The sequence below is a fragment of the Protopterus annectens genome, chromosome 5.part0 (genome assembly GCF_019279795.1).
Source record: "Protopterus annectens isolate FY-2018-M chromosome 5.part0, PAN1.0, whole genome shotgun sequence".
In the NCBI taxonomy this organism is placed as follows: Eukaryota; Metazoa; Chordata; order Ceratodontiformes; family Protopteridae; genus Protopterus; species Protopterus annectens.
In genome coordinates this window covers 1,871,378,441-1,871,404,414 of record NC_056735.1, presented here as the reverse complement: position 1 = coordinate 1,871,404,414, position 25,974 = coordinate 1,871,378,441, and the positions used below count along the sequence as shown (strand labels likewise).

General features: G+C 38.5%; 1 protein-coding gene across 1 annotated transcript in view; it reads left to right on the top strand.

The window, feature by feature from the left end:
• The window catches only part of VWA8 (von Willebrand factor A domain containing 8), a 3,458,065-nt gene that overhangs the window by 3,213,206 nt on the left and 218,885 nt on the right, over positions 1-25,974 (top strand). The window contains exon 40 of the mRNA XM_044071701.1: positions 6,089-6,197. Coding sequence (XP_043927636.1) covers positions 6,089-6,197 — 109 coding nt within the window. The remainder of the gene's footprint in view (positions 1-6,088; positions 6,198-25,974) is intronic.

Below are 25,974 nucleotides of genomic sequence, written 5' to 3'. Positions count from 1 at the left end.
TTACCTACTATTTGACTCTGAGCAAGTCATTTAGTCCAAAAGTCCTCCCAGGATTAGTCTGAAAAAGGACCATGTGGATCAATGCTCTACCCTAGTAAACAAATAGTGTCTTAAGTATCATCACACGCTTCCACCTTTGTGTCTTGAAAGAAGATTTTATGACTGCTATGCAAAAGTGATATTTTCTGCTGGAAATCACCTTTTTGGATAGAAATGTATAAAGAGGACCATGCAGATGTTCATAAGCATGATGAAATGTTAGACTTGGTGAAGTTATAAGGAAATGTTCACAAAATTTAAAGCAAAGTCATAAGTGTTGTATTTAGCAGTAATATGGGACAAATTTTGAAAACAAGCATCTTATGAGACAGTTTATCATGAAGTCTAAAGTATCATTTTATAATTCTGTCTTAAAACTCAGACTAAGTCATTCATGAATCATTACAGGTGTTTTTCTTTATTGTCCTAGTAATGCTGCTTAAATGTTTTTGTACTTATTAATTTTCTCATTTGTTTGCATCTATCACGTTTATTACATTATTCAGTGTTAACGGTATTGATAGCAATTGAGATCTCTGCCACAGAAGGTCTGATGACAGGCCCTGCTTCCAGAGCTTTTCCACATTATTTCTCCATGCTGGGCAGACACCCCACCACCTGGCTGGCAGCATCTCTGCTGTACAAGAGAGACATTTGTCCTGCCATCTTTAGTTCTTTGTTGTTGCAGTATGTAAACTCATAATTAATGAGATTTACTAAGCTTTTCACTCTTCATCTGCGGTGGTGCAGCGGTAGCGTTGTTGCCTCACAGCAAGAGGTTCTCCCGTTCGATTCTCAGCTGGAGTGTGGGGAGTTCCTTCTGTGTGGAGTCTACATGTCCTCCCCATGGTTGGGTGAGCATTCGAAAGACATGCGTAAATGGGCGTGCCTTCGTTGAAGGTTGGATGTCGAGCTGGCACCTCAGCATTCGTGAAAATCTACTGCCAATCATTAGCGGACAGGAGTTCCACTGTGGCGACCCCTAACTGGGAAAAGCCGAAAGACGACAACAACAACTAAGCTTTTCACTCTTTCCATTCCAGCTGACTTCCAGAGACAAAAATATCCATTTTGAGAAAAATATTATTATTCTGTTTTGTGCTTGTTTGTAGCTTGCAGACAATTTATGCATCAGAGCTGTAGAAGTTATTTTCTAAAGTTAATAATTGCATTACATGGAGGAAACAAATCCCAGGCAAAGATTTTCATAGTCAGTGTCTGTTTGGCCTCGGGATGGAGCACAACATCACCTCCTGTCCCTGTTGTGCTAAATTCAACCAGAAGGCCATGAAGCAGAGAGGCATTTCTCTACAGGACCATCTAAACCAGAAAAGGATGAACAACCTTTCCAGGGCTGCCATTGTGTCATTCAGATTGTCTGTAGATAACCTGCTCAAACAACAAAAGGAGAAGTGCCTCAGGAAGAGGGAATCCTAAAAGGCTGATGACATCCATTGAGACTAAATGCCTCCATAGGCTTGAAAGCATCTTGGTTGGTGAGGCACTTTTGCACCCTCTGATTCTGATGTCTATTTGGACTGAGGTCTCTGGTAGTGCCCCTTAGGAGGCTGTTACTCACTTAGATGGTGGTATGTTCTCCTGAGTCAAAACTCTACAAAAGTTAATCAGGGCATCTCTCTGTGAGTGTTTGGTTCCATTACTCATATTCTGATAACCAAGGGCAGGGAATGTATTCCCTTCATTCTAGTATGTTTACTTTTCTAAAATAGAAGTCATTGGCATCTGCCAGTGGCTGGAGAACTCTAAGATGGCCCCCACTCTCAAAAGCAGGGTCCATCACAAGATCTGCTGATGCTGGCTCAGAACTTTGTATTTTTTTTTTCATCAAGACCATGCAGCCATCATCACATCAGCCACTATGATTAGGGTCCCTACTTTAACAAGATGAAAACATCTCCCACTGAATAATCAGACTTCTGTGACTTAGATGTGGGTGAAGTCGCTATGTGGATTAATTATCCTCTCCTCTTGGATGTGAGTCAGGCAATGAGGTTATCTTATCCTCTGCATCTCCACCAGAAGATATCTGATTTGGAGATGCACTTGGTAGAGCACAGAATGACTTCAGATTAAAGTCTAGGAATTACTCTGATGCCCAAAAAAGGTACAAGGAAGTTTTGGGTTTACCAGAGCTAAAATCCTTACCTCTTCCTCTAGTGATTGAAACCTTGGAAGATGTGTTTACAAATGCATCTTTGAAGCCAGACTCCCAGTCCCTTTCTCCAAAGAAGCCCAACTGTTTTTACTGCTACATGTACCTCTACAAGAATCCTATTGCTTTTACAGCTGTTGCATCCATGGATTCCCGGAAGGGGTCTACTGGGACTCCAAACAAGAATCCCATTCCAAGTTAAAGGAAAGCAAAATACAAGACCGTTTGGGAAGGAAGTGTATACCTCTGCCATTTGGTCTTCATGGGTCTTACTTGCTAAAATCATGCATTAAAATACCAAGAAATTTGGTCCACACATGAGTTGTGAAAGAAATAAACCTTTTTGCTTCACCAGGAAAAAAAAGATGGCTCAGAAAAATTTCACTAGAATACTAACCACAGGGGCCTGGACCACAAATGCATTCTTCATAAACTAGGCAGGTGTGTTTGTCTGTATCTTTCTACCATTCTCTCTTCTCCTCAAGGAAATACAGAAGATAAAGGAGGACTCTTCCTGTTTGGCTTTTGGCCGTGACAGCACTGGTACTCCCTCCTACAGAGTATAGTTAAGGCACAGCATGTCCTTCTCCCTCAATATGTGAACATTTTGATCCAAATCAAGGGGTTACACATACACCTCAACCTGAAGACTCTAAGACAGACAGCTTGGATGATTTAGCACTCATCACCTTTAAGCACATTTTTCAAGGAGCGCTTTATGTTAAAGGAGACCAAGGAAACCAATTGCATTGAAGTTTATCTCAGCAAAATAGAAATGTTATTCTTATGTTGCCTGACAGTGGGTCTGAACCCTAATCAGATTTCAGTATTAATGATCTTTAAACACCTGTTAAACGTTTACAAATCCAAATTGACTTATGCCTCAGTGAAAGTACATGTGTATGTAATTTCAGCCTGCCTACCTTTGGATCCCTCCCTTCATCCTGTTTTACCAGTAAAGCAATTCCTTAAGGAAGTCTTACTTCTGAGCCCCCCTCCCCAAATAATTGGTCTGGGGAGCATATGCGCTCTGGATTTCTGAACAAAATTATTTTGCATTGACTAAGTACTTATAGTATTCGTTATTGGTTAGGGTTGTAAGTACAATAGGTCATGGGTAGTTATTTTATTTTATTTTATTACTGTTGGACTTTCTATTAGAACTGTAATGGCAGTCTGAAGCGGTACTAGTCAGCCACATGCACTGAGTGCCTTGAATATAGCGAGTCACTTCTGTGCAGCATAAGGGTATTCTAGGTTGTGGTAAGCACAGTGCATGCATAAGTAACCTTTTGTGTTTCTTTTTATTGTTTATTTAACTTTAGTGTAGCATTAGAGTTGTAAATGTTCATGCATGGCATGGCAGCATATATTGCTGGGCTTCCTTTAATATAGACATAGTTAACACTAGGCAACTTGGAGCCACCAGAACCAGTATTACTATCAGTGTGAAGTGATGGGTATTGAGTGAGGGTGGCAAACTGCAGTGGGTGAATAGGTTGGATATTTTAATTTATTTCAGTTGAGCATTTAAGGGAATATACACTCATGTTGCACTATATTTTAGAACTGTAGCTGTAGTCTTGAACACTTTAGGTTTGGCAGTATGTACTGTATTGGGTAATGGTGGAGGGCTACAGTGGTGGAGATTAAAGAGGGTGGCCTAATGACTAAGGTGTTTGCCTTACAAACACAAGGTACATGGTTTGAATCTCACAGGGGATAATTGGCTAGGCTTGAAATGGCTCGCAAGGGCAGTTTGCCTAGTACTACTCTATGAACCTATGAACCTATACATTACATTGTTCATTTTAAGAGATTTAGTCTGCACAGTATTTGTATAACTGGTCAGCAATGACAGGCAATAAAGCTGTTATTCTGAATGTTGTGCTATAATAAGTGAAACTGTAAAAGGACTGGCACGTTGTGCATCTGTTTAGTTGACACCACTGACACTGATATGTCATTGCATCTGCTGCACATTAGTCATGACAGCTGAGCCCTGAATTATGACTACTATTGCAGAAGTCAGAATTGCATATTTGTTGGTGGTGGTGGTGGTTGTGTGGGGGAGGGCATGTCAACACAAACATTAATGGGAAATATGAATCACAACATGGGTATGCAGTTGTGGATGCAGGCAATACAGGAGAGTTAGACAAAATGGAAGCAGTCACAAAAACTGAACAGTCTGAAATAATGTATCTTGAATTATACATTATGAGTCAAAATTACTTGAAATGTTATTTACATCAATCCAGAAATGGCAGAAATGAGGCTCCAGATGGAACTGGATACAGCAGCTGCATTATCTGTATTCCCTTGAAGAAGTATGAGAAACTGTTTTTTTATCCCTTTCCTCATCTGGACTGTTGTTCCAGCGCCCTATATCCATCACTGGGTCTACTGGCTGCTCCAGTTCTCCCTGGACAATCACCAGTATTGTTGGGGCTAATGTGGATCTTAAGAGTGCCTGGAGGGGTGCATGTTGTCAGTCAGTCCTTAGGGAGTTTTCCTTATGACCTACCTATTCACCCCTCTGTCTCAATGCCCATGGCTGCCTCTGAAGTGCAGGATGCAGTATGGATATTACAGTGTATCGCCCTGCCTCTGCTGCAGCTCAGCCATGTCCAATCCCCAGCTCTTCTTTGGAACACACCTCCTTGCATTAGACATCCCCAGTCTGTGAAGCCCAGGACAGGGTCTGTTCACAAACTGGGTTCCTCTTGTATGCCTCTTGTTCTTGTGAGTAAGCATAATAGCTTCATATAGCCTAGCCCAAGTCCATTAACAGGCAGGAAAAAACATTGCAAGTACAACTGTTCACTGAACTCCAACAGGTGAATTTGTCAGTGATCTTATCTAGGTTTATTTGTAAGATATGTTTCCATATGTTTTTTTGTAATATAAGTTAATTGTGTAGAATTAATATCTTGTTATCTAACTCATTTGTTAACAAGCATGAGGTAAGTGATCAGTCTTTCACAGTCCTTTTTCATTTACAATCCTGGCCATGAGGAAATTTAAATAGGTATTTTTTTCTGACTTCATCATATACAGCCATACTACTTTTTAAGAAGTCTTAGAAAAATAGACTTTTCAATATTAAAGCGATGGAAATAAATAATCTGTTACAGATACTTAAAAAAAACAGTAGTAGTTTATTTGTGTATGCAAGACCGGTGAACAAGTAAGTTTACATAATGGCACACCTTATCATTCAGTCAAATTGTAACTTCTGATTTGTTTGAGGACTGTTAACTGCTGCTTTTTCTGGACTGTTCATTTGGATTTGACAGTGTTTTTGCATAGTAAATTTCAAGTATCAGAAATGAAACTATGATTTAGTGAGTAAATAATTGAGACAGAATGGATGCAAAGTGTAATGCAGTAGTTAACTTGGAGGGAAGATAGTAGTAAGACAGGTGAGGTGTAACTAGTGAAGTGTGGCTTCTTAATATATTTTAGATATATACAATTAACATTTGGAATTAAAATGAAGTCAGAATTCCTTTTTTTCAAATTTTTTTCTTATAAATATTTGCCAGAAGTCCTTTTTTCAAGTTTTTTTTTCTTATAAACATTTTTTCATGACATAGTTTGTATTTGTGCTCTAAAATACAGCTGCTGATTAAACAGAGAGAATACAGATTGTATTTTAATAAAGACTGAGACTTTGCCAACTCCGTGATCTGTTTCATGTTTTCATGTTACATGGTACACCTGCAGCAAAATGCATGCTGCTTTTATTTCTTCCATTGCCTTCTTTCAGCACTCATGACGATTACAGTTATTGAAACAAAACTGACCACATGTACAGTGTTCCACATGATTTCTTTTCACAGCTCATTTTACGTTTCCTTACCCCTGCTGTAGGCTGAAGGAGATCCAGATGAGTGAATATGATGCAGAAGCATACGAAAGATTCTTGGCTGCTGTTCGGTACCAGGTGCAGTCTCTGAGAGTCATCTTAGACAGCCTGCAGGTAATCTTTAATATATGACCTCTGCTGCTCTTATGTTTGAATGAAGCTGCCAGAAACAGAGTTTGCCATGCCTGTTACTAACAATAAGGAATAAAATGGACTCTGGTGACCTTTTAATTCTTTTCCCTACCTCTCTTTTAATTTGATATAGTGTTCTTGAGTTTTCCTTTGCATGTTTCCATGTCTTCATCAGTTTTGTAAAGATGTCATTATTTTGTGCAATATTCCCTGATACCAAATTTTCTGTAAAGCATAATTTTTAAATACTTTTATAAGTATCCAAAGTTGTTTTCATTCTGTGTTCCATGTATGCATCTCCAGACAGCAAGAACACTTTGTATTTTATTTGTGGCACAGATGAATTTGTATGTTTCTCTTGTGTTGTCATCTCATTGCATGGCTTCACTGAACAAACACATACTACTGCTTATTTTTTGCTTATTTCCTGTTAGCAGTAATACCTTTCTATAACAGCACATCTAAGATAATGTCACAATAGGAACTAAACACATGAACCATTTTTTACTATGTTCTTTTATCAATGAGAGTAATATATAGGGCAACATATAGCACCTTTGTAGATATAAAACATAGTAAATGGTCAATAAACCTGTCCAAATGAAGATCAGCATTACAGATACATTCCAACTGGTAATCAACCAATATAATGACAGTAACAAGATAATGAAAAAAGTGAGATATGGGCTGTAGAATAGAGCAGGAAAAAGAATTTAAGATGGGAGAATGAACACAAAAAAGGCTGCAGTACTGGATCTCTTTAGGTAATTTTCATAGCTGCATACTCTGCATAGAATTGTGTGATTGCTGTACTAAATGGGAAAAGTTTGCCATGTAGTGTAGTTATCGTTGATTCCTTTAATGCGAGGGACTGACATCCCTCTTCACCTACCCCACTTCTGACAACTTTTAAAAGGTGGAAGTAAGAGTGGGGTAGGCTTGGGGGTGACTCATAGCTGTAGGGGTCCAAATGCAGCCTTGTAAATGGTCATGACAGAATACACCGATTTTTTTTATTTTTCTGGGAAAATACTTTGAAATTCCAGAATTTGGACTGTTTAAATATTTGGAAAAAAAAAAGATGCTTGGACTCAGAAAGTACCAAGCCATGAGCATTAACTTCTCCTGTAAAAGGGCCGGGTTAATGTGATCACAAAAAACAGCAATTCAGAGATACATTAGTTGCAATGAATAAAGACCTCATTATTGGCTAATTTGCTTTTGTCTGAGTTGTACAATGAGTACCACAAGTGATAATTAGCACTTGGCTGTGGTACACAAAACTGACAGCCCATACATCATATTGGCACGTGCACCTCCCTCATTCACTCCCCAACATACATGTACACATTCAAACGTACACACACACAAGACGCACCCTGACTCTAGCTATTCCCTAAATGAATGCCCATACTGCAGTCATCCAGACACACACACACACACACGCTCTTTTTCACCTAAGATCACTCATACCCCTACAAACATGCACACATGCTGCCACAAACTCACACCCCACTCCCTCTGCTAAACTCCCAGACACTTCTAACATGTTCTGTCATAGTGCATGTAATAGTTGATCACAGCCTTTTAAGTGCATGCTTGTTTACATAGCAAAGTGATTTTATAAATTGCTTGACTGAATAAATCCCTTACCCACAGGCATTTCTTGGGCAGAGCATGTAACTAATTGTCATATGCTGCTCCCCCTGAATGCCTCATTAACATTTCAGTAAGCCATGAAGACAGCCCACCGCAGTGATTTTACAAGCTGTATAGAATCTGTGCTGTAGGACTGTCTATAAATCAGAAAGGACTACTACCAATGAAAAAAAAACAGCCACATTAGCCCTTTCTGAATCCCAGGGAACATTTCTGAATTTGGTATTTTTGGCCAGAAATGTCATTCTTTCTAACTTGTGTTTCTTATGTTTCCTGACTGTAAAATTGGTGGTTTACTTTAGTCTGTGTTTTGTACTTAAACTTTATTTTCCTTGCATGTAAAAGCACTAAAAATGTAGCAGAATCACAGTAATAACCATAATTTACATTTAACAATCACATGTATAATTCCTGGGCTGCAGCTGATGGAAAATGGAATTTCATTTCTTTGGTAACTGTAACCTGGTATAAGATTAAAACTTATAAAATAGACAACGGACAACTAAATCTGTTGTTTTAATCTTATACCAAGGGCCTCCTAAGTTTAACTTTGCTCTGTGTTGATCAAGGGTTGTTCAACACCGTGTGAACCTACTTTATTTTGTTCTTTAGTACAGTTTTAACTGCACATCCACATGCTGAATTTCTTGATTTTTAGCGTGTGTGCTTGGACAGCATGGGAACAGAGATCTCTAGCCTCATATATAACCCCTGGGATGTGTGTTGCAAAACAGAATAACATAAACTGAAACCTAAAGTGATCAAGCAGAAATGATTGAAGCAAAAATTATTGGGGGGAAAACTACATTAAACAATTTTTTGAATGTGGGGGCAAGTCCCCAGTGAAACACCACATCCCTTGCTAATTATATTTAACAACTTCAAGATTTCACTGCAGTGGTGAAGAGACAAATTCACTGATCCCTGCTGTACTGCAGTGGCGCACAGAAAAAGCTGGTATTTGGAATCAGCTGATTTTTGATCACACATACCAGCTTTTTCCCCATTCAACAAGGCAAACTTTTGATCAAAGGAATGTATTCTAATCCCTGATACACAGTATCGCACTGTTGGTTAATATTATTACTCTGAACTGTGTTTATATTACTTATTTATTGAGCTCTGGAAGGGAATTGACTGCCACTTTTTGTGGATCAGGTAAATTCATTTTTTTAATCAGTAATCATGTTTTTAAACGAGCTTCTTTATATTTTTTTGTGTCACCCTCTTTGTTAGTCCTTTTGATTTGGCTTTTGGCATCATGGAATGCAGAGCATACCGCACATACTACTACCATACTATCCCATGCTAACTAATCTTCTGTGAAAATTTTGATAAAACCTTTAGTTAATTTTCATTTTTTGTTATTAAATTTGTGAGTGGATCAGCCAAACTTACATGTAATATGTGAAGCAGCTACTTTGTTATTTGATGTATAGTTGCTGTTGTGTTAGTGTTTAGGGTGATTGAATTACAGTTCTTGGAATGATTAAATTAACATTTTGCGAGGGAATGCTGAATCTCTTGATTTCTTTGTGGTTAAAATCTCTGTATTATGTATCATATATAGATAACTGCCATACTGGAGCTGTTATGCTTGTTTAAGTGGATGATGACTAAACTTTGAAGAGTATATATTTGTGTGTGTCTTACTTTTTTTTTTTTTTTTACTGCTGACTATCAGCACATCCTGGTGTGTCCATCCTTCATCAGGTCTACCTGTACCTCATAGTTACCTACAGACTTTCTCCACTAGAGTTGGGACTGATGAGAACCCTAAGGGTGTCCTGGGACTGCATATCATCCTATTGCTGTCTCTCCTACAGTCACTTGGTATATCCAAAAGCTATTCCCCTCTGCGGACACCCCCCCCCCCCACCCCACACACACACAGTATGTCCATTGTCTCTACCAGGGAATCATATGCAGGGAGCACCTGGGCAGCTTCCCTTCCCTGGGGTGGGCATGCCTATCCCTCCTTGCTAGTACCTTAGATGCCTAAGCTGCTAATTGAACCCAAGTCTCTTGTACCATAGTTAGGGCTTTCTCCCTCTATGCCATGTTGCTGTCTACATTTTCCTTTAAGGATTTTAAACAGAATGCATGCACTCAGAACTGCAGTCTGCCAGACAGTACAAATGGTAGTGCTCTTTGCAGCCCTTAACTGAAATGAGTGAAGCACCTCATAATGTGTGGCAGTGAGATATATTAGAAGAAATAACAAAAGGTCACGATATGTTTAGAAGTCACAGTGTCTCTGAAAAGCACCTTTAACAGTACGTATGTATGTACATATGTATGTACATTTGTACATACTTATTTTATATGACTTGCTCTACGTGTTGTTTCTGTTTAGTTGGAGGGGTCCAGGGGAATTTTGCATCATGTTATGCCCCTATTTCAGTACCCCTACTATCTGTTAACAAGTTTAAAAAAGGGTGAAACAGAAAAGCAACTAAGTCGATAGGTTGCAGTATTGCTAATGCTTTGCAAAGAGAATATTAAGTTCTTCTTCTTCTTCCATAGACACATGCATTTCTCAAATTTTCTATGAAAACTTACCTAGAAAAAATCAGTTTAGATGTAAATCTAAGCAAGATATTTAAGTAATGGCCCACTCATGGGTGTGGGTATATCAGAATTTACCCATGGTTGGTGTGGTTTTATATCAAGGGTGAAGCCCAAGTGATTAAACAAAGTCAGTCATGGGTAAATCCTAATATACCCACACCCACGAGTGGGTTATTGCTATTATACAGTGACATTATTTAAGAAAGAAATTGCTTATCTTTCGTAAATAATGTCTTTGTATAGCAGTGCTGTAGTATTTTTCTCTGATATTCTTCCTTTTCTTTTGTATTGCACATGGGTCATATGTTCCCACATTTGCACAGTACATCAGTATATTGCAGAGAAGGCAATGGAGAAGAGATAATCTCCTTTGCTGTTTTTTTTCTTTGACCAAGATTTTATGAAGGGCAGCCAAAATATTAAGGATAATAAGTTATGTTTCTGATTATTTATCTTTGCAGAACGTACCTGATTTTTCTCATATTTTGCTGTCCTGTGAGCTTATGCTGATAAAAAAAGTCTGGCCGCTCAGTGGTACTTCAGTGGCCAGACTTTTTTCTATTGGTATATGCTCAATTTACAACAGACACGCTGGTTGAGCTGTCCAATCAGCGTGAATGTTTTTGAATAAGAATGACCCTTCATTGTATAATAGTAAGCAGCCTATTGTACAACTGCATGCTTTAAATAATTTATTTTCTAAAAACTAAAATTGTTACTGTATCCAGAGCCTAGAAATTGCTTTAGATAAATAAAGAAACTAAGGGCACTTATCTTGTTTTTAGTTTTAAAATGCTAAATGCAAACTCTGATGGTCTTAACCTGAAAAAAGTTTCTGCAAGATTACGTATACTGATAAAATACAGAGACATTCTGGTAGTGTGCTTATGGGGGGGGGGGGGGTGCGGTTGGCAGGGATTGGGACAGGAAAGGATAAGGGAGTACAAAATGGATACAGTGTCTTAAGCACCAAACTTCCTTTCTAGAGGTCTGGCAAAAAGCCAGTAATCATTTCTTTTTGTCAGCTGTCATATTTTTTGTAGCATTTCTTTCTTTCTTTCTTTTTTTTCGTTGGTGGGCAGGCAGATTATTTTTTTGTGTTGCTGTTGTGCAGGTATGAGTTGTTGATTGAGGTAACCTGAAAATGGAGAGCAAGTTATATTACAACTTGCTTTGTCAGCAGATCTTCACAAAAATGCCCATTGTATTCCCTTGCTCCATCCCAAATGAACAAACAGCTGTTTTTTTACAGCAAGATATTTATTATTCTGAATTTGGGGAACTGCATGTTCTTTTGTAGTACCTGTGACCAAAACTCAGTTATTTAATCTTTGCCAGACTTGTCACCATTAGTAATCAGGGAGCTGCCTTTAGTGAGGATGAGGAAACTGCCAAAAACTTCCATGGAGTGCTTCTATTTAGCGGTGGATGTTTTTTTTAAGTATTGCCAGCCAGCTTACTAAAATATCCCAGAGAATCTGCACTTGCAAACTGTTTAAAAATTATACTGTTTTTAGAAAGCTGTACTTTTCATAAAACTAGACTCTGCAAATGTGTATTTTGTAAATGACAGAGTGCTATTTATTTTTTTCTTTCCTAGCCTATGGTGGGAAACAACAGGTTGTTGTTTTATACTGGAAAATATGCATTAGAGAATTGTTATCGGTGCTTCCACTGTCATCATCAGCATCATAAAAATAAGAAAATTACACCCCCCACTTAAAAAAAAAATACTGATAATACATGTCCATCGCTTTGTGGAAGTGCTGAGTTAGGATATCTGCAGTTGTAACATGTAATGAAGGAAATCAGAAAGCAGTCTAGAAGTTTGAAACCAAGGTGGTCCACATATTAGACATATTTCTAGTATGTGTAACTCATGCTTCATTCATAGGGCAACAAGAGACACCCTGTCCGTTTCTGCAGTAGTATTTTACTATTTACAACAAGCTTTAGAAGCTGTCTCTCTTAATTCTTTTGACAGTGGATCCAGGTACTGTGAATGTTTTAGCTGGAAGTTAGTTGAAACTTACTCTCATGATAGGATTTCTCTGTGTTTTTTGATCTTTACTGAACCTTAAAATAGATTCTACATAACTCTGAAATAAGCATTCCAGTCATTCTCCCCTTTTACTGCATTTCTTGAAGCTGTCCAACAGACTGCACAGCATTAAATGAATGAACCAGATTGGATATGACAGTCAATGTGAAACAGTGAAAGTGTTCAACTACCCCGCCATTAACTGGGAAAACTACTCGTGTACCAACACCTTAGCTCAACGCTTTCTGGAATTCATAAACTCCAATGCCCTGGATCAACTTATCCACACCCATACCAGGGGCAACAATATCCTAGACCTAGTCATTACCAACATGAGTGACCAGTGTTCCACACCTGAAGTCAACTCCTCGTTGGTCCGATTTGACCATAAGCTAATCACCCTTGATATCCACATCCCGCCCCCACCCCCCATTAAGGAAACCACGGTAAAAAATTTCTCCAAAGCCAACTTCATGCTTCTTAAGACAGAAGTGGTGAACTTCATGACACCCATGCAGATGGACAATACAGTTACAACTGCTGAATCCTACACAAATGCACTCTATAAGCACTTACACGAGTGCATGGATTGTGCTATCCCAAACAGAACCAAGACACTATCCTCCAAAAAAAGGAAGCCAATCTGGTGGTCCCCTGCCATAAACAAACTGTACAACAGAAGGAAGAAACTGCTGCAAAAGAGAGTAAAATCCCATGAGTGGAGGAGCTTCCTGGTCCACCTCAGTAAGAAGCTGAGATCCCTTATAAGATCCTCCAAAGCTAGCTACGAAAACAAAATTGCCACTAATTCTAAGGACAACCACAAAGCATTCTGTAGCTATGTCAAGATTCTCGATGGCAACACCCAGATCTGCTCTGAGTTACAGCACAAAGGCACGAAAATTACAGAATCAACTGATATTGCCAACATCCTTTACCACCCCCCCTCACCCCCTAAAGGGCCCATATCTATACAGGAAGAATGCAGAGTCCCTGTAATCACAACTACGTAGGTAAAAGCTACACTCTCTAAAGCCAAAAACACAGCATCCATGGGATCAGACAACATCCCAGGCTGTGTTTTACACGAACGTCAGAACGAACTGGCTCCCCACTTAAGCACCATGTTCAATAATAGCCTTGCATCAGGCTTTCTGCCCACTGAATGGTGCACAGCAACAGTTATCCCACTCCACAAAGGGGGAGCCACCACTGATCCCAGGAACTATTGACCTATTAGCCTAACGAGCCTGGTCTGCAAGTCCATGGAACGTATCATCATGGAACTCATAAACAAAGACATTGGTAAACTCCAAACTCTGGATCCCACCCAGTTTGGGTTTGGGAAAGGCAGCTCATGCCTCCTGAACCTGATCGACTTCTTTGAGGCAGTTACCAAAGCCGTAGATGAGGGTAAGGTGGTTCACACAGCCTATCTTGACCTCGTCAAGGCTTTCAGCACCATACCCCATTCTGGAATTATAGTTAAACTCACTAAACTAGGTATAAATCCCTACATCACAAGATGGGTTGCCAACTGGCTCACTGACAGAACCCACACTGTAAAAGTTGCAGACTCCAAATCTGACCTCAAAGCAGTGACAAGTGGAGTACCACAGGATTCTGTCCTGGGACCTCTCCTGTTTGGTATCTACTTCTCTGAAGTACAGGCTAACACAGAAGGCCTCTGGCTAATGAAGTTCGCAGATGACTGCAAACTAGGAGCCATAGTCAAGTCCCCAAATGATGTAGACATCCTACAGAAGGGCCTCGCTGAGACAGATGCCTGGTGTCAGAGCCATGGCCTCAAGCTCAATGCCAAAAAGTGCACTGTCATCGCCTTTGGTAAAAACTCTGTACCCATGAACTACCACATAGGCAGAAATCTACTTAACACCAAATGTGTGATAAGAGACCTTGGGACCCAGGTGGACAGTAGTCTCTCCTTTGATAGTCACATCACTGCAGTAGTCAGGAAGTCTTTTTATGTGGCACACCTCATCATAAAAGGGTTCTCGTCCAGGAAAAAAGAGGTTATTGTTCCCCTCTACTTGACACTCATTAGACCCATTATAGAGTACAACGCCCCTTTTGGAATGTACCTCACAAGACATCTGCAGCAGCTGGAAAGGCCACAGAAGTACCTCACAAAAAGGATTACTGGCCTCAAACAAATGCCCTACACTGACCTCCTCAAATAACTCCAGCTTTACTCCGTAGCATATCGCCTACTCCAAGGTGATCTCTGCCTAACATATAAAGCTATGTCAAACCCAGAGCTGTTGGACATGCTACACCTAAAGAAATCCCAATCCCTCCGAGCTACACACTCTAGAGACTTAAACCTTGTCACCACAATAAACAGGACATGCTGGAGGGATAGATTCCTGTTCCAGAGACTTCCCATACTGTGGAACAAGCTACCCATCTATGTCAAGCAAAGTTCTTCATTAGCACTCTTCAAGAAAAATCTTGATGAGTGGATGGGAAATAAGAAATACACCCCAGGGATCACTTCTTTGTCTCTGCTCAACAGTGGCACAGGAAAATAACTTTCTTGGGTGGCGTAAGCCAGGGAACCTTGTTGGCTAGGCTTACATAGGCCCTTGGGCCGATAGCCTAGTACCTACCTATGAACCTATGTCTAAGCAGTTCTTGTACTGCCAAGTCAGTAGTTTTCACTGTATCCATAATTTACATTACTTTGCAGTAAATTCTCTCCATTTGAGTTGCCGTAATGGGAGGAAATTCTTCCTAAATTCATTTCCTGTTTAAAATGAATTGCATATTTCAGACTAATGTAGTGTGCTATCAGCAAAGACTCTTAACATTCCCTTAATTTGAGATCAGTGTTAGCGTGGCTGTTGCTTGTGTATATGCATCAGTGTAAACTGCCTTAATATTCATGCATCCCTGGACTTGTTTTGTTTCCTTTTGTTTTTCTCTTTAAAGAGACACAGGATGGTAAGATAAAATATTCTCGTGGGATGTCTGATTGTTGGAACTGTAAGTGTTGCATCACTGTAATTTCTTTCAGTTATAGCAATCTTATGGTCATACACTAGTAGCCTCTGAACAGAAGGGATGTATTTGAAATCCAGCCAGAGACTGTGTAAGTTGTTTTTACTTAAATGTGTATTTCATTTCAAGTTAAAATTGCCATCCTAAGAAGCAGTTTTATGTCAGCAAAGTAAAGGTCACTACAAGGCTACTATAGGAATCCTATAATCTCACTGGCATTTGTTTTCATGCTTTAAATAGGGATGGAGACTTGCAGTTTCTGCAAGCTAGATGTGGCAAATTCTCATTAAAAAAATCATTGGCTGTTGCATTCAGTTGTCCTATGTTGTAGCATGCTGTGATATGTTATTAGAGCAGTTTCAATGTTACCAAACCCTAGCAATTCCTAATGTCCACATTCAAAGCACCAACTGAGAAGTTAAGCTGCTGCTCATGCATGCATGCATGTATATCCAAAAACACAGACTTACAGATGCACACACATTCAGCTATATATAAAATATGGGCGTCATCGAACTTTTACAAGTTCGAACCACATATGGTCGAGACCATATGTTCGAATTTGTAAAAGTTCAAACATGTGAATGGAAATCCCCATAGGCGGAAGTTTCCATTCACTTCAATGTGGTGTGATCTCGGAGTTGGTATATTTAAGTAGCGGGGGATGTGGGGGGTGCAGGGGCATTGCCCCCCTGCTTACAACAGTTTATTTTGTTGTCCGTTGTGTTTTTTTGTTTTTTTTTAGGTAGTCTAAGTTATGTAACTTCGAACATAATGGTTCGACCTTTAGGTGTTCCAAGTTACGTAACTTCGACTATGTGATATAGAGACCCTAAAATATGTGTTTGTTTAGATGAATGCTACTCAAATGGTGCATATTAAGTAAGAACATGTTTGCCAGAGACTGATGTATATACAATCTGACATAAGATGGGCACAAGTGTGAATATGACAGTGATGTGATCTTTCTTGATCATCAGAATGTCTTAGAATCAGCTGTGGCATGCCTGTCATTTTAAGGAGACTTCACACTGGCCTGACTGACCCTGTCATATTATGTCTTCTTGTGAAGGAATTAAGAGCTTTGAAATGCACACACTATTAATGGTATCCCACTTCAAAGATAATGCTGGGTCTAGAACCATTAGATATTCTGCTACTAAGCAGTGGAAAGGGTTAGTCCTAAATAAAAAATGCAATGTAGCATCTGGTTTGATTTTTTGTTTGTTAATTTATATATTTAATATTTGTTAATTGGTAAAATCAGTTTCTACTAAATGTGCATGCCTACTAACTGCTTGTGTCCAATTGCTTGCAATGAAGTAGTCATTTGTTGTCTCAAGTTTACATACACTGGAAGCTGCACTCACAATCTCTGTATATACTTCCTCCTGAGGTAGTATATAGATCCATCTGTAACCCCTTTTCTCATTGTTGCACATGGGGTCAGGGTGCCACTTCAATAGTGACAATCATCTAGACCCAAGGATCACATGGACAGGTGGCTAGCCCTGCCACGTCTGTTCTTCCATACCCCCCCCCACACACACACCTGTGGCCAGTTTAGAGTGTGTGTCTATATATGTGTGTGTGTGTGTGTGTGTGTGTGTGTGTGTGTGTGTGTGTGTGTGTGTGTGTGTGTGTGTGTGTGTGTGTGTGTGTATATATATATATATATATATATATATATATATATATATATATATATATACATATATACAGAGAAAGAGATTGGGAATGTAGGGGAAGAGCCGCCACATTCAAGGAGTACAGGGGTACAGCTCTCATGAAAAAAAAACACTCATTTTTTTTCATAGGAATAGCTTTCCCCTGTGAGTGTATGGTCACAGTTACACGAGAATCAAACAAATGGCACTTAAGCTCTTGTGGGAGTTCTATAAAAGCTCTTTTGTAAGAGAGTCTCAGGGAAAACAGATTCTAACAAGAAAGGAGATGGGCATAAAGAAAATATACTCTAGATTTTAGAAACAAAAAAGCATACTATGTAGTTTTAAATTAAGAGGCTTAATAGACTAAATCAAATGCATTCATTAACATGAGTTTAGGCAAAAGTTACCTTAAGTCACATACATGTACAGAACAACAGGAGAAAGCTAGAGGAGGCAAATTACAGTTTTTTGTGATATTCTCTGTTAGTTGGATTGAGTAGATATGCTTTTCAATCCCCTTTAAACCTTGAAGGTATCACACAGCCAGATAGTCACCTAGGACTGATAAATGTTTACTGGCTGTGACAATAGTTAAGTCTTGCTGATTGGAGTGTTTTGTAAAATGCATTTAATTCTGTGTTGCTTTGTTAGATTACGTGATACCACCACCTCTTGCATAATGCACTTTCTGATGCTGAAGTTAACCTGTATCTATTTGTACTGTCTGAGTTTCACATGGAAGGGGACTTCACTGGTTTGTCCATTCTGATTGTCTAGTTAACAGTTTAATAAATAGTTCCATTGATCAATCTATATGATCTTAAAAAGCGCCACCAAGGTGCTGGAGACTGTTAGTGTATTTAGGAAGGTTCAGTGCTAAAGCAGCGGATGTATCCAGCAAACAACTCGTTGCTGATATATTGGCCAGAAGCCAACCATTATCTGAAACAGAAACAGGTGTCACAGCTTATGTGGAAAGCATCATGATGACAAGGCCTTTAACTACTAAAAGATAAGAAAAGATTATGCAAGCTACTCATACCCATCCTGAATTGCAAGCTGACTTCCAGTATCCTGAATGGCCATATCCTTGGACACAAGGTGAACAGTCTGCGCACAAATACTTAAATCAAGGAGCAAAAGTGCTACATCAAATTTGTGAGGGTCGTGAAGGCTTCACCAAATGCAGGGAAAGGGGCAACATGTCTATATGCTGGCCAAGTATTAACCAAGACATTGTCAACTTAGCGTCAAAGTATCAGTTTTGTATTATATATAAACCAAGCCTCTGATACCATTGCCACAAGGCCCTTGACAAAACGATAGTTGCTGACGTATGTGAGTTTGGAGGTGTGAACTACCTTGTTATTGTGTACTACTCTTCATGTGACATTGAAGCAATTCATATGTCATCTACAGCAAACCAACAAGTAATAGAAAAATTCAAGACTGTAACATACCAGTAGAATTAGTTTCAGACAATTTATACACCATTTATATCCAAATATTTTTGGCTGATTACTGTTACACTCATGCTGTATCAGGTCCTTACTATGCACAATCACATGATGAAGCTGAAAGAGCAGTTCAGCGAAAAGAATATTTAGGCAAACTGATCCACATAAAGCTGTTATGTCCTATCAAGCGGGTCTATATCAGATCATCGAAACAGCTCATTATCGAATGCAGTAACATTGAACTGCAAAACCTGAACCCTAACAATATCAAAACCCTGGGAAAAAATTTGCTGTTCCGAGAAACACACACACGCCACAAGCACACTAAAAATCAGCAATACACACACATACATTTAAAAGTTACATCTAACCCTACACCACACTGCACATACACTACTATCTATCCACTTACCTTAACCCAGAACCTAACCCTAAGGTCCGTCACTATCGCACACTCACCCGTGCCCTAACCCTAACTCACTTAACCCACCCCTAACACCAAATTCTCACTATCGCACACTCACCTCACCTGCGCCCTAACCCTAACTCACTTAACCCCAACCCCAAATTCTGTCACAGTCGCACACTTACCTGGCCTGCGCCCTAACTCTAACTCACCCAACCCGTGCCCTAACCCGAACATCCACACAATCACACACTTACCGTAACCCAACCCATAACTTTCCACCACATCGCTGAAAACAGCGAAGCCACAACAGCGGCCAACCAAATTCTTTCCCTAGGAAGGAATTCTGTCAGTTTTTGTTGCGTCACTCTGAAAGCAGTGTTCCATTAAACCGATTAAGTTAACTTAAGTCTAAGTTAATTTCTGTATGATGACAGACCAAGTGTGCTCCTGATGTAGGAGATTCTTTAAAAGTTCTTATGCATGCTGTAACAATATGTGACAGAATTCTCGATTTGCAGGGTCCCCCGAGTGGTTCCAACCAGTGTACAAATGGTCTACCAGTATCACATACAGGAAGATCAGTGTGTATTCCCCAATATTATCAGTAGTAAATGCAATCACTTGGGCAGTCAAGTACTGTTATTGCACTTTTTGTATATTAATGCATTGTTCACATTCAGTGTTTTCTCTTTTACAGGTTCAGCTCAAAGTTTTGGATATGTAATTCCAAAGTGTGCTAACCTATTCTTCCTGTCTTTAGAAAATTTAGATTTTTCTGTTTTAAATGGGGGAAGATATAGTATGTAGTATGTAATATATTGAAGCTGCTAAAATACCCTTATGTGTATATCTGTGTGTATGTATATATTTGTATATATGTATATATAGATAGATATAGAAAAAGAATATGTGTATATAATAATATTACCATTTTAAAACAAATATATGGCATTTCCCATTTAAGATTAAGTCTACACCACAACACAGCATGAATATAGAACTTGGGAAGTAGGCTGTGTGATGCTGAAATGTTAACATTGTTTATTCAGTGCTGCCATTTTACTAGTAATAAAGTTACCTGTGTACTGAAACCTACGCTGCATCTTGACGTCTCTGAGGTGATCCTCACTAAAAGCGATCTGTATTTCATTGCAACCTTCAATGCAGAATGACAAAAATATTTATAACAAAATCAGCTCTTATTTTAATGGAGCAGTCATCACTGTTTTAATGAAATGTATCCTTTCTTGACATCATATGCTCATCCCATATTGAACCAAAATCTGCACATTTTCTGTACAACTTTCCCTGTTGTATGCTGTAGCATTCCCTAAATCCACAATAAACCTCAGATAAAACTCTTTGTATCCTAGAACAGTACACTGAATATTGATTCTTATTTCCAACTTTTCTTCTTACTTAGTTCTACTACATTCATTTTGAACCAGTTTCATGTTTTCTCAAAACAAATCCTAATCTCCACGTGTTATATACCAGCAGATCTCATCTGCATGTGTCAGTATGCTTGAAAACTTAATGCTTGTTTCTAATTTCTTTGCCACAAACACCTTCTGTTTTTAACCATTGTATTGCAATATACAGACAGATGAGAATGCTGATGAAAAGAGATAAAGGGTATATCTTGTCCAGGTGTTCTAGCCATTTATTTTCGGCTGCTTCCCAGCCTCCACATATTTTCTCATAGTGTTCCACTTGCTCCAAGTGCTTTAAAAGCTCTTTCATTTCAGATGCAAAGATGGCCAGTGGTAAACAGTTGCATTCCCTGCCCACCTTCACTGTATTGTAGCATTTCATAGCATCTGCCTTGAATCCTACTCTAGCCATCTGCTATCTGTGCTGCTTCCTCCTTCTTTCTCCTTCTAAGAAAAAGGAAACAATTCTCCCATCTGTCCTGCCATTTGTCTCTGCTGCCATATCATCTTGCTTTTTTCTTTCTTCAGCAAAATGCATTCCCATGACCATAACCTTTTATTGCCTAATTACATGTTCATTTTAATAAGCCTTCTCTGTTCCTTTAATCAGCCCAGATTTTTCCCCTGCATTGTCTTGAAATCAAATAACTAATTTATTACTTAACTTATTTATCTGTTCTAGCATTTAAGTACCTAAGCATAAGCTCTCTACAATATAAAAAAAATGTGGCAACAGCAAATGCAGCAAAGTTACTTTAGTTTGGAATAAATAATTTTAAATATGTTGCAGTAGTTAAGAACAGTTAAGGATGATCCTTCAAATTAGACCTGGCATTCCACTTGCTGTACCGCTGCTGACCTTTAGAGAGGCACACTGACATCACCATCCTTAGTAATCAACCTCTTTGCTCTACAGCAAGGGCAAAGAAAGGAAGCAAGGGATTTTTTTAGGTGCAGAACAGAAAGAAGAATGGGAAGGACAGATCAAGCCAAACTGAGCCAAAACAAGATGGTGATCACAAAAGGCTAGGAAAAAACAGAGGTCCTTAATGAGTACTTTGCTTCTGCTTCAAGCATAAGGTGCCACATTAGGCGTGAGGCAGGGCAGAAGAGAGAGAACAGTGGACTGACACCAAGATAGACACAGAGGAGAGACAGAGTGAATTGGCTGCCCCTAGGGATAATAAAACACAAAGACACAAAGGTTTGCCTCCCAGAGTCCTCAGAACTTTGTGCAGTGAGATGGTATTCCCCCTGACAGAGATCTTGTACATATTACTGACTAGTGCAGAAATGACAGAGGACTGGAAGACAGCAGCTATAGTACCCGTCTACAAAGGGGAAGTGCAGGAAAAATTCAGGAAACTGCAGACCGATTAGCTTAATGACAGTGGCAGGGAAAAGTCAAGAAGAGAATTCTGATGGGAAGACTGGTGGCATTTCTAGAGGACAGCAATGTCCAGGGAAGCAATCAATGGTTTTATGGCCAGTAAGAGCCTTCAGTCAGACTTGATCTACTTTTATAACTGGCTTATGGATGAGCTTGACAGATGAGTACCGGTAGGCAATGTCTACCTGGACTTTAGCAGGACCTTTGACTTAGTTTCGCACAGGAAGCTGAAGGGAAAACTGAAGGGAGTGGAGGTTAGGACTAAGACTGAGGAAGTGGAAAACTTTATATTTAAATGGTAGTGCTTGTTTCGGGTAACTGATAATACTATCAACCTCTTTGCCTATGACACAAACATAAGTACAACAATGGAAAATGGAGTGAGTCTGGCATTGGATTTGGAAAGCTTGAACAAGTGGGCAGAAAAATGGCAGCTGAAATTCAGCACAAACAGGCCAAAACAACCCTGGTGTGAAGTATCAGCTTTGGGAAGTGTAACTGATGGCAACAGAGTGGGAAAAGGCTCTAACCATGTTAATAACACCTTGACAGGACCATCGGGTGTTGTGTGAGAGGGAAGTGGAATCAATAAACAGAATTCTGGAATGTATCTGAAGAGAGTTAGATGCTAGAGGTAATGCTTCCACTCTGGAGAGCCTTAAACAGACCATGTCCTGAGTGCTACATGCAGTTTTGATCACTTCATAAGAAAATGGACATCAGGCTGCTAAAAATAATCTAGAGGAGAGCTAACAGAAATACCTCTGGGATAAAGGGGGACGATTATGTCTAAAGATAATGGAGCTAGAGCTTTTCTAATCTAAGCCCAGAAGAGATTAGTGAGACATTATGTTGCTGCATAAGGTCATATCAGGGAAATGTGTAGATGCCATTCTCAACAGTAAGTACAGAGGTGAAGAAAGGCTTACAGACAACAGACTGTAAGAACTAGCTACTCTTTGGATCTCTGACAGTACTTTTTATTTTTGTTAAGAATGGGATGTGGACCCATCAAATGGATTAACAGGACTGGTGATGGAAACAAAATCCACAGAGGCATTCAAGAGGGATTAGAACAGGTGGAAAAAGGGCAGTGGGGTAGAAAGGGTGGAGGGCAGGCACTTAGAAGAGCAGACTAAATAGGCTTATGGTTGGACTTTGCTACTTCCCTGTCACTTTTTAACAACAGTGGCTCATTTTTGCTGTAAAATGGCCGTGAAGTTTTTATTTCCCCCACATGCCACTGTACAGTATTTCTCTTTCTATACTATAGTCTGTCCTTTGGTATTTGCATCCAAAATGGATAATTGTACACTTTACTTGGATTATATCTGAGATGTTATCTGCTGGTTGCCATAAGTCCTGACCTAAACTATTACCTACTCTTACACATCAGCTGTTATCAGAAAATAAATTGACACATTTGTCAGTTTTCTTTGTGATATCTCTCATATGCATTTCAGGCTTCAGGTTAGATCCTGTACTTTACTCATCACTTTCCTTTCTTCCATTTCCATTAACTTTACCAATGCATTATTTCTTATCTGGCAGACACTTTCCAACCCATGTTATCTTATGGGGCCCACCTCAGCCCTCTTTATGTTCTGTACCAGTCTTTTGACTGTTATCACACCAAAGCTTGTGTTCAACTCCAACAACGTCACATTCACCAGTCTTCCACCTCTGCCATGACTCAATTATACTGCTATAACAGATATGACTGGCATAATCCTCTGGTTGTGAATTCATGTTGGTTCTCATCCTGCAGGTTCTTTTTTGAAGTAACCACCACACTCGAAAACAACAAATTTGATTACTAAACAACACAAATTACAGTTACCGAATCTATGAATGAAAGCAGACAATAGGTTTACAACAATAAGCACTTTCATTCCTCCTTTATTGTAACAGAATTCATCAGATTAAAATCACCACTACAACATAATAAATAGTAAAAGAAATGCAGTCATTTTAAGACGCATCACTTATACATAATTCTATCAAGTCCATTCAACTATTGAAACCATAGTACTCTGACTGTCCTCAAAATTAAAATATGTTGAATATATTTAATGTTTTAATAAATTAATATCAATGTTTTTCCATTGTAACTCAATATATGTATGTATATAAAGAAAAATAATTTTCAAACAACTATCAAAAACTAGTTGAACATAAATACATTGATAATTTTACTGCCATGAAGGTTAATAAACATGTTATTGAAATCTTGTCATTAACTCACAGGGACTGTGTAGCTTTAAGTAAAATCTGGCAGTATACTTCCCTATATTTAAGGTAGGATGACCAATTTCTTCCCATAAATTTGATTTCAACCTTTTACAACACACAAAAAATAAATTTCTTAAAATTTTGATAATCTGTATAATGTTTACATAATGCATTAGTGTAGTCTTTTTTTTCTTCATAGCATATATATGCCAATATATTCTAGTCTTTAAATTTTTCTCGGTCTTACCTATATAAAAAGCAATGTATGACAGACAGGTAGCTGCATAAACAACTCCCCTTGTGTTGCAGTCATTGGTTCTTTGGACTTTTAAAACCCTCGGATGGTTTCCCAATACTAAATTAGTTGTTTTGTAAATTAATCTACATTGTTTGCAAGTGCCACAATTCTTCATCTCTAGTGTATTATTCCTTCTCTTGTTCGTCTCCCCCTTTTTTTTTTTTTTTTTTCAAATAAGTTCTTAAAGTTCATACCTTTTCCATATACTATTTTGGGACTTTCTCCAAATTTATTAATAAGGTCAAACACTCCAAATATCCCTTTTCAATTTCTTTCAATAATAGATTTTACCTGTATGATGATGTGATAGTATGTTAAACCATAATCTTACTGGGGTTGATATCAGATTTGCATGACCCATAAAATGATTTGGTGTGTTGCAAAAGGAGTAAATAACTGGTGTATCTACCTTGTGATATAGATGCAGTTAACTCGCCTAATAACCATTTAGGGTATTTTCTCTGCATGAGCATCTCTTTTAAAATGTTCACTTCTTTGTTGAGCATAGCTTCATCTGTAACCAGCCTAGACAGTATTTAAGTCCTTTTTCTGCCAAAAGGGATGATTACTATCACAGTGTAAAAAACTGTTGGAATAAGTGGACTTTCTGTATACTGTAGATTCAAACCTCCTATGTATTTTGTTTTTGTATAGATGCACATCTAAATAATTGCAATTGTCAAGTTTCACAATATATGTAAAAAGCAAAAAAAGAAGAGGTCATATTAATGTACTCAAATTGAGGTATTTTTTTCAACATCATCTTTCCATAAAAGTAATATATATTAACCACATATCTATAATATTTATATACAGAGCTCATAAAATCAGAGGCAAAGATAGGTTCAATTTCCCACAACCACAAAATTATGTTAGCAAGTACCAATGCTGAAGAAGCTCCCATAGCCACCCCTGTCATTTGCTTTAAGTATTCTTTATCAAAATAGACAAAGCTGTTTTTTAATACCACATCCATGAATGCAGTTAACACCTTAACAGTACTTTATGTAAAAAATTGTTTCTATGGTAAGGACTTAGATAAAAATCTCCAAACCTTCCTCATGTGAAATAACCAAAAATAAATCTTTGACTTTTATAGTTAGAAAACAAGTGTTGTCTCTCTTTTTACAACTTGCTTAAAAGCTGCAAAGAATCTGTTAAAACATGAGACTTGTGGACAAAAAAGTATTTTAAAATCTTATCAACATATTTGGCCAAGGCTCTGTTTTAGAGCCTCTAACAGTCACAATAGGTCTCATTAGTGCATCTATTAATGACTTGTGAATTTTAGGTATCCCGAAAATAGAAGGAATCAAAGGCTTCTTCATCTTTAAGTAATTTATTTCTTTGAGAACAAAGTAGAAATTCAAAAACAAGTCTTCCAAATTCAAATCAAGTGTATGATTTGCTATATTTATTTCATTTAATGAAACAGCTGTAAAACAATTCACTGTTGTGCAAAAAAGTCATCATCTTTGCCGCATAAGTTAAGTAATTCATAATAACAACCCCTCCCTGTTTATCAGGTTTCGTAATCCATATATTTTTGTTGTTACTTAGTTCAAAAAGTAGTTTTAT